Genomic DNA, 10,226 nt, shown 5'->3' on the forward strand with positions numbered 1-10,226 from the left:
AAACTTAAAAAAAAAACAAGAAAGAAAATGTCCCTGTTCGCTGAGCACGTAGGAGATTCATGTCCAAGTGTTCAGGCCTAAAAGATACAGTTGTCTGCAACTTCCTCTCAGAATAATAAAAATTCTGTGTGTGCGTGTGTGCGTGTGTGTGTGTGTAGTGATAAACGTGGCAAGAGCGTTAATGATTTATGGATTTGGATGAGGACTACATGGGAGTCTTGTGAGTTTTCAGGAAGTTTGAAATTTTTTCAAAATAGAAAGTAAAACCGTATTTTTAATATTTGAGAGAAGGACATGATGGAGGGAGGCTTTTCTTGGCAAATCTGTCCTGAGGGACCAGGGCTGGGTGGAGGGCACGGAGCTTCTGAGATTTGCTGGCTGAAGAGTCCTCAGGCTCTGGCCAGAGCCCACTGTGTAGGAGACACTCTACACCAGGTCGCTGACCTCAGTGGGAAAGGAGAGATCAAGCATTTATACTCAAGAATGGGTCACTTGAAGTGGCGGCACTCTGGGGAGACTCAGTAAAAGTTTGCTGAGCCAGTGAGAAAAGAGAAGTGAGAAGTGACGGATGCCGACCACGGCCAAGCAGAGCTGTATCAGGACCAGTACAGAAATTTCTGACTCTCCCCATAATTCAACACCAGAAAAACAACAAGGAACGCTGGAAAACATCCACCCCAGTCCCGTTGTAAAAATAGGGCCCATCTGTCCTGGAGGGCTTAGAGTGACGCGGGCCCAGAGGCAGGGGCCTGGCCAGGATGACCTCTGGAGGCCCCTCCCAGCTCTAGGATTCCATGACTCTATGACATGGCCAGCAGTCTGGAGTGGCGGCATGAAGGTATGCCCCGTGGAGAGCAACAGGAGGGCTAAGTCATCTACCTCCTAAAGACAGAGTAAGTGTGGGAGAGGGCCCTGATGGCAGATGGGGCCTAGCCAGCCAGTGAGGGAAGGGTGGGGCCCTGGGGGTCAGCCCTCAGTCACCTCCAATATTTCCGGAGGAGGAGACAGGGTGGGGTTGGACCTGGAAGGAAAGAGGGAAGGGTCTGTACATTCCACTGGATTCAGACCCGAAGGACAGGGGCAGCTGAGGGCCGGGGGCCGGAAGAGGGGCAGGCAGCTGTTTTCTGGGTGGGACAAACTCGAATACTGCTCTGTTCTCACGAGGCAGAAGTGGAAAATGAGCAGCAAAAACTGGCAGTACTGGGGGAGAGAAACCAGAGCCTTCCCTCTGGTTGGGGGTAGGAGAGAATCGGGGAACTGAGGGACAATGGGGACAAGGAAGGGAGGACTCCACTGGCCTTGGCTGGGACAGAAGATGGGGTTAAATGGACTGAGCAGCTTCTTGGCCTGGGTAGGCCTTAGTCTCAGTGAAGCACTCACATTCGGACCACAAGGAGTAAGAATCCCAATGCCCCTTCCTCCTGTAGAATAGATGAGGAGGACCCCCTGCAAATGCCAAAAAGGGTCAAGACCAGAAATCCTGGAAGGCTGTGACCTTACAAGTGGGCCCCCATTGGTAGACTTGTCATACTACCTCCCCCCCTTCTCACTTGGGATTTCTAAAGTCAGGATCAACGTAGCTACAGGGTTTAACAAGCATCTCTGTCCATCTGGTTCTCCCCATGAGTGCCCCCATCCAGCAAGCAGAGCAGGTGTAGGGAGAACTTTTCCTTAAGAGACTGTGAGGGGAGCCAAGTCACCTCGACATAGCACAGTCTTTCAGAGGTCACCAGACACACCCAAGATAGTACCTTGCCCCCACCACTTACAAGCCGTGGAATTTGAGGCAAGTCATGTCACCTCTCTGAGACTGTTTCCCCATCTGTCAACCAAGAATAGAATAGTGACCACTTTCTTGATTTGTAGCAACAATTCCATGCAAGACACAAGCCCAGGGCCAGGCACTGAGAGAGTACCTATAATATTTCATCACTTCCCTGATACATTTCTTTCTTTCTTTTTTTTTTTTTTTTTTTAGTATCAGGTGTGTTGTGCTGTTGGTGATTAGCAATTTAATATTACCTGGAAAGAAGGTGTCTCCCTCTCTCGGTGCTTGGAATTTCCCCATTAGAGATTCAGTTCTTGGCTTTCGTGGTCTTCTGGAGTCCTCGCTTAAAAGGCAAATCGGAATTTCAGAATATGGGCGAGAGCTAAATGAACAAGCAGATGGCCCCACTTTTCCCTAAGGGTTCTCTGGCCTCATTAGTTCTCAGGATCTTGCCTTCTGAAGATTAGGATGTCTGTTTTCCGATTTAAAAATCCCTGGGCCCGGGAGGGCAAGTAAGAGTGGGTGAAGGGTAGTGTTGGGGAGGCAGAGGGAACACAGGCGAGAAAGCCTGCAGGGAAGGGGCAGGGAGCCGAGTGGAGCTGACCCAGCTGTCTTCACCAGGCCCAGGTAGCCAGGTTCCGGGTGAGCTCACAGCAGGTCAACGCCACAAAGCTCATTTGCCCAGCGGGGATGATGTCTGGACGCCTGGTGAGCCGTTCCAACACTTCCAGACGCCTGAGCCATGCCAACAACCTGTCCTCCTCAGCCCAGACTCCACGCTGGCCCCACGGCCCCACCGTGACGCGGGCCAACAGTCTCAAACGCCCCCGCACCCCGAGTGGCTCGGAGTTCAGCAGATGCAGCAGCCCCTCTGAGCAGTCCGACAGCCCCGGCTCCCCCAGGCTTCCAGTGAGGAAAATCTGCATGGGCCGCCCCTACAACTCCAAGTGTGTAGAGACCAGCCACCTCGCGAACCGCCCCAAGGTGTCCAGGAGGCCCACTTGCCGCGGCAGCCCCAGCTGCCTGCTCTGTACCGATCGCCCCTCCGGCCCCTATAGCCCCACCTTCCTGGACCAACTCATCAAAGGCATCAACTACCTTGACAGATCCACCAATGCCATCTATACCCACTGCCCCAAGTCATCCCTGAGCCTGCCGAGGCTGGCGGCCAGCTACCTGGAGCGCGCCGCCACCTCCATCCACTTGGACAGCCCAGACCACTCCTTCCCCCGCAGTTACTCCACTCCCGTCACCAGCGTGGCTGCCTCCGACCACTGCACCAGCACGAGCATGGTGCCGTCCACCAGGGGTGTCAACGCTCTGTGGTGCTTGGATGACTCCGCCAGTACCAGCTGCCCACGCCGGCTTCAGAGCCAGAGACTCACGCCTGAGCTGCCCCAGAGGCCGGGCACAAAGCTGCCCGAGCTGCCCTTGTTCAGCAACGGGATCTTTTCCTTAGGCCGTCTGCCCAAGTTCTGGGAGGCAATCCGCTCGGGCTGGAGAGCCCCCGAGCCCATCTCCAAACCCTGTAGCTGGTGGTAACATCGACCGTGAAATGCGTACATGTCCATCAGGCCACAGTTGTAGAAAATAAATTGTGGCAACATGCTCCTTCCATGGCTCTGCTGGGGGTCGGGGTGGTGACACCTGTTTAGATCGGATGTTAGAAACTCAAGGAGGACTTATAAAGCCAGGAAGGTAGAAGTTAATGGGTGAACGGGGCTGGGTAAAGAGGAAATACTTGTTCTAAACCCAGCTCTCTGACGGGTTGTTGCTTTTTCAAGAGAAGCCAGGAATCTCATTTTTAGATGCTAACAACAAATTCAAAAATGTCGTAGCGCTCTGTAGGCCGAAGAAAAATCCTGGCAGGTGGGATGTAAAGCCCACAGGCCTCGGTTTGGAATCTCTGGTTTATATCTTGAGTGGGTCAGCGGGGAGTTTCCCCGTGGGAAGAAATAGACTAGCGATTCATTCCCAAACCCTACTCCTCCTCTTCTGATTTCAGGATTGTCGGTTGGTGTTCATTTCAGCACTGCCCAATGTGAGTAGAAACGATGATGATGGATAATTACAGCAGAACTTCCTACAGCACTAACGATGCAGCAGTCACTGTTCTAAATGCTTTTCATGTATTCCTCTAAGGATATGGTTTTAATGACCAAGGATTAGGGTGGATGTAAGGAAACACTTTAGGATGGCGAGTGGGAGGGTCAGCCAGGGATGGTTGCCCCTGGAGAGACTGCCCTTCCTGGGAAATCTCCGAAAAATGGTTCTGTCCAGGCCAGAGGGCTGGAAGGTCAGAGTGAGGAGGTCCCAGGTTTCTCGCAGCACATGTCTGAGAAAATGTTCCCTGGGCTACCAAGGGCTCCAAACCTTCAGAGGCTGAACTGATTTGGGTGCTGAGAAGTCAGGCCACAAGGCATCCAGCTCTCCACCATCCCGCTGGCTAAGGCACAGTGGAGACTGGAATTCTAGCCTGGTTCTACCACTAGCCTACCGTGGGACCTTGGGTATATCACTTTCTCTCCCCAGGCTTGTTTTTCCTTCTGTAAATGAGTAGCGTAGTTTTGAGGGGCTCTAAGAAGCCCAGACTCTGATATTTCTGAGTCTGTCCTCCTAGACCCAAGCCAGGCCTGGGCTGAGAATCGAGAGTGTCCCCCCACCCTCTTGGCCCTCAAGAACTCGGGCCTCCTGAGTCCTGAGCCAGCTTCCCATTTCAGGCCTCAGGGCAATTTCTGTGTGGCTCTGAACTTCAGGGCCAGGCCCTTCTTGTCAGAGCTTTCCTGTCTCCTTGGAAATATGAGGGCCAATGGCAGGTCAGAGAGTGGAATGGGGCTGACCTTGAAATAATGCAGAACCTGCAGTTCCACAAGATTCCATGACTCTTGGACGGAGTGGCCTGCTCTGGCCCAGCTCTGTGGCCAAACAGAGAAAGTGGGAAGCCTGACTATCCCTACCATGAGGTCACCATGGCCTCCTCCCCAGGAGTGGAGGAAAGAAGGGGTTATGGAACCCTTAGTTTACTGAACTCTCCCCTCCCCCCACTTCTATTTCATCTCTGGAAACCAGGGGATATCTTCCCTGGGTCCAAAACTCAGCAGTGTAACATATTCCTTGTTTCTTGTATCCCTTTCCTCCTGAAGGAGAAGACCTTGGCCTTTGTCTGGTGGGTCCTCAGTTCTCCAAGAGACCCATTCCTTATGTGAACATTTGTAGGAATACAGCTTATTAGAATTTGCTTTGACCCGACTCAAGAGAGGGTGTCCTGGTTGCCAGATCCTCTGTCTGGCCTCTCAAAGCCATCCCCTTCCTGCTCTAGGTCCATATTTGCATAAGATTTATCCCTGACTCTCCTGGAGATGCCCACCTCGAAAACAGTTTAATTTCCCCTAATCGGAGCGGAAGATCCTTGTCTAGGACACTGCTCTTAAGGTCTCCAGTGTCTAGCCCAATTCTGGCTCACAACAGGAGCTCAGTTAGTAATTATAGGGCCGTGTGCCCCAAGAGTTGCTCAGCAGTGGTAACTATTATTGCCTGGAGGATAGTTAGACTGTCTTCCATGCAATGACTGTTTAATAACTATTCATGATGGTGACCAACATTTATTAAGCTCCTAACTATACACCAGACATTGTTTTAAGTGCTTTCTATATATCAACTCATTTAATCCCCACATGAATCCTTCAAGGAAGGTATTGTTGTCCCTATCGCATGGATGAGAAAGCTGAGGGAGAGAGGTCAGGCATAAATGATGAAGACAGAGATGATTACAGTGCATCCAACACAGCAGCTCTTCCAAAGCTGGATGGCAGAGTCATTCTAGACCATTACATACACAGTAGGTGTTCAATAATGACTATAACATCGTGCAAGTAGTGGGTGCTTTGCAGATGTGCACTGTGGGTGCCCAATGAATGGTAAATATCCTTGCCGAGCCCCATACATAGTCAGCGCTCAAATGAAGTTTGACCATTGGGTGGGGGGCGTGGATGTACATGCAAGTAACAGGATCTCTGTGTTGGGCCCCCCAAATTGCTTTTTTTTCTTAGTATTTATTTACTTGGCTACTCACGGCTCCCAAGTCCCTTGCAGCAGTCACTTAGCCCAAGTCCAGAGAAAATATAGCTCGTAGCTAGAGCAGACGCTCTGTTCCACGTGGCCATGCAGAGGCCACAGGAAGGCCTCCATGTCCACTGTTCAAGCCATGCATCTGTGAGGTCCATGTAAACAGGAAGCGGCATGCTGGCAACAGAACAGTGCCATGGCCCTAGTGTGCTGTCCGGCTTGTATAGAGAAGAAGCTAGGCGTCCCTGCAGCTGGGGGTAGGGGGGAGCGGAAAGTCCTTCACGCCTGCACGCGTACCTCATTTCTCAAGCACCCACACTAGGTTCCAGGCATGCTGCCAAGGCCTGAAACACAGGCTCTCGGCCCTCTCTGCTCCCTACGAGGCTAAGTTTTAGCACCTTGTTTTGCAGAGGGGAAAACTGAGGCTCAGAGGGGAAAAAAGTGATATGCTCAAGCTCCTCTAACGGGCACGGAGCAGAGCAGGGATTCCAATCCAGGGCTCTGACCCTCAGCCAATGTCTTTTCTCTCCCGATCTCTTTTTTCCTTAGTATTTATTGAATGGACTCCAAGAGAAAGAGAGGTAAACCTTGGTATCCAAAATATGCAGTAAATTAGACAAACCAAGGGTGGTGTTTAACTCCAGGGGTTTGGGCTGCCCCTCAACACCAGTGTTCTGAACAGAGTAGTGTTAACCTGGTATATGTTCTTTTTGGGAAATAAGAAACGAAGGGAGAAATTTCCTCAAAGGTTACCTGTGGTCTCCATCGCCCAATCCACTGGTCCCTGCATCGTTGGGTCACACTGGGGATAGGTGCGTGACATTAGAATTATTTTTGTATGTTTAAAAAAAAATCTGGCGTAGCCCTTTTCAAACAGATAATTTGATACCACCATTCTACGATTCCAGAAAATACACGCATATTGCCAAGGTGCACGTTGGAGCAACACACCGTCCTCCTCCCAACCCTCACTCCCCCACCCACCTTTCCCCATCTCTGAACCTTATGAACTTTACTCTCCACCCCCTAGCCCTCCCCACTCCCTACCCCATTCCCCAGGCCCACCTTACCCCTCACTGTCTTTTCTGTCTGCCCCTGACTGGTTCTGCTGACTCTACATAGGGAGCAGAAAACTAGAAGAGGGAGGTCCCCTCTGCCCCCACAACTACACCCACATTGCCCTCTTTTAAGGTGAAATCTCAGTAGAAGCAAAGAGCCTCAGACATGTGCCGTGCCTGAGTTGGTACCACCATTTTTGGCAAACTTAACAGCCTCCTGGGCCCCTCCCAACAGGGCAGGAATTTATTGTGAACAATTGAACAAAGCCGGGAACTCGGAGGGAGAAGGCACAGGACATTCCAAAAGGATTTCTCTCAAGCTCCCAAAGACAACATGTGGGAACACTGTAGAAACCTCATAACCTAGCAAAGAAAAGCATGAAAGCGATGGAAAATCTGCGCGGTAGGAAGGGCCTTTCGGGCTGGAGGAAGGAACAAGGGGCCACAGGTCAGGAGGCCAGGGTGGGAGGCCTGCCTACTGTGCCACTCCTGACCCTCCACCTTTCTGGCCTCAGATCCGTGGTCCTTAAAAACTGAGGGAACCACAGAAGAAAACACACGGATGCATACATATCCGTTTGCAGCAAGGTTTTATTAGTCACAATGACCTGGAAACAGGCCAAATACCCAACAACAGGATAGGGTTGATGAACTATGGGGTGTTGAGGAGACACAATACCAAATAATTGTTAGAACTCTGATGGGCAAAGTCGAGAGGAGTGCCAAACCCACCAATTGCTCACAGTTTCCATCCACAATCAAGACCGTGTAGCCCGTACGTGTGTCTGTCCATGGCTTCCAATATGGAGACTGTATGGCAAGAAAAAATTAGTCAGCTGAGTGAAATGGGGCGCTTACCCATATAGCTAATGTACGAGCAAGTTTCTTATCTCATCTAGGACTGCTAATAAACAGTTTGTGACGCACAGAGCCACAGAGCCATTTGTAAGTAGCCCTGGTCTTTCCTGACATGTAGAACCATGTTTCTGAAAAGAATGTTAGGCAGGAGAAGCAAGACACGAACGGGTACCATAACGGTGATCCCTTGAGGTAAAATGCACGGGTGGACAGTAACGAAGGAAGGGAAATGAGGCTTCAGGGAGCACCAGCTCCGGGCCCTGCACAGAAGTCTTCTTTCTATAGCTGAAGCAGGAGTGCGTGGGCAGGAAGGGGAGTGGGGGGGGGGGGGTGTATGGAAGCCGTAAGAATTCCAGCCAAGCTGGAGGAGGGGGAGCATGAGTGACAAATTCAAATTATAGAGACCATTTATGGTCAGCTCAGGAGCGAGCTCGGAGGCCGTATTTGCAAAGCGTGTTATGAGAAATACCCGTCTTGTGAGATGTTAAATGATTTTTTTCATAAAAACAAATGGGCTCCTTTCTCAAGTATCTTGAGGAATGCTGGATTAAATAGAGTTGGCCAGGCGACTTGACTGGAGGCCTGCTCAGGAACTTTCCTGTGTCGGTGGCCCTTGAGATGGCCAAAGTGTAAGGAAGAGCACAGAGTTCCCAAACTCCTTGAGCTAGGGAAACGCTTATCTAAAGGAGCATCTCAGAGGGCAGGCTGTCCCTGAGCACAGGGTGGGAACCCTGCCCCGGGGCCTTGGCCCCAGGGCGGGAGCTCAGCAAGAAAGTGATTGATAACCACAATGGGTTGGGGGTGAGATATCTAGAGAGGGCAGAGGGACCAAATCCAAGGCTATTTTCAAAAAAGTCACACTTCTGCTTAGGGGGAAGCAGAATTGGATGTGGTAAAGAATGTGGGTTCTAGAGTCAGACAGACGTGGATCTGAATCCTGGCCCTACCTCCTACTGACGGACTGTGTGTGATCTAGGCCAGCAACTTCATGCTCTGGGGGCCCCAGTTTCCTTGTCTAGAAAAGGGCCCTAACAAAATACTCTCACTTGCCAACTCCCCACAAGGATGCGGGGGTCATCAAAGGAAATTCAGTGTTGATCCAACAGCGAGGGGAATTTATCTGCCCCAAGTACAAACCAAAAGGGGGACATTTACATCTTTTTTTTTTTTTTTTTAAGATTTTATTCGTTTATTTGACACAGAGATCACAAGCAGGCAGAGAGGCAGGCAGAGAGGCAGGCAGAGAGAGGGGAGGAAGCAGGCTCTCTGCTGAGCGGAAATCCCCATGTGGGGCTCCATCCCAGGACCCTGAGATCATGACCTGAGCCGAAGGCAGAGACTTAACCCACTGAGCCACCTAGGCGCCCCATTTACATCTTAAGCCATGCTTGAACCAACTTGGTCTTCCATTCAAGTGAAATTATTCCAATACCAGCTCTCTGCCAGGCACTATGCCCTTCACAGGGAATGTAGCTGGGAACAAGACGGAAGCCAGACCATCACACTCCCTGCCTTTATTAGGCCTCATAAGATATTTTTTAAAGACTTTATTTATTTGAGAGAGAGAGAGAGAGTGCACAAGAGTGAGGGGAGGGTCTCAGGGAGAGGGAGGCACAGACTCCCAGCTGAGCGTGAAGCCTGATGCAGGACTCGATCCCAGGACCCTGGGATCATGATCTGAGGGGAAGGCAGACACTTCACCGACTGAGCGACCTGGGCACCCCAGACCTCACAATATTAAACAATCTTCCAATTTATTGCAATTGAAAAATGTTGAAAGAGAAGCTTGGGGGAGGTAGGTTGTGGGAAAGTACAATAGGGGACATGACCTAGCCTGGGAGGGCAGGGAAGTCTCCTGTGGTGGCATAATCTTGGAACTAAATGCTAGAAGATAGTAGGATAAAGGGAGGTAGTTGGATGTTGGGTGGGAAAAACACTTGAGGAGAAGGAAAAATACGCAGAGAGACCAGGTTGGGGGAGAGATGTGGCTGGAGAAAAGGGTGGGACTATATCTTGCCAGGCCTGGAAGGTTTTCTCCTTCTCCACAAGAACTTTTGCTGCCTGCTTAGACCTGTGTCCTCTTCTTCGCATCACCTCCAAGTTTCCTCTCCTCCATCTCCACCCCCTTTCAGTACCAATTTTCCCATTCCACATTCTCACCCAGGGATATATCCTGACCCTGCCTGCATCTGTTTGCCCACATAGGCACTGGAACCTTTGTACAAAATAGGTGTTTATTTCACAATTGAATGAGTGTAAGTCCACAGTGAGCCCATATGGTGCCACCTTCACTCAAATGAACAAAAGGTCCCCCCCTTGGGGCAGATAGAGTCCCAAAGCTGAGGCCCACTTGGCTGCATATCTTTGTTCAGTGAACAACCTGCCCAACCATTCACTGCAGCTCTGAAGGAATGAAGGAAGGAAAAGAAGGAAGGAAGGAAGGAAGGAAGGAAGGAAGGAAGGAAGGAAGGAAGGAA

The 10,226-nt window shown here is 50.8% G+C and overlaps 1 protein-coding gene across 1 annotated transcript; it reads left to right on the forward strand.

The window, feature by feature from the left end:
• Positions 1-837: 837 nt before the first annotated feature.
• Positions 838-3,370, forward strand: LOC111154900. Its single transcript, XM_022514850.1, has 2 exons — positions 838-893; positions 2,390-3,370. Exon 2 carries the CDS (start codon positions 2,459-2,461, stop codon positions 3,308-3,310), a length of 852 nt encoding a protein of 283 aa, XP_022370558.1. The 5' UTR covers positions 838-893; positions 2,390-2,458; the 3' UTR covers positions 3,311-3,370.
• Positions 3,371-10,226: the final 6,856 nt, after the last annotated feature.

Source organism: Enhydra lutris, unplaced genomic scaffold, assembly GCF_002288905.1.
Source record: "Enhydra lutris kenyoni isolate GAN:26980312 unplaced genomic scaffold, ASM228890v2 scaffoldscaffold38, whole genome shotgun sequence".
Lineage (NCBI taxonomy): Eukaryota > Metazoa > Chordata > Mammalia > Carnivora > Mustelidae > Enhydra > Enhydra lutris.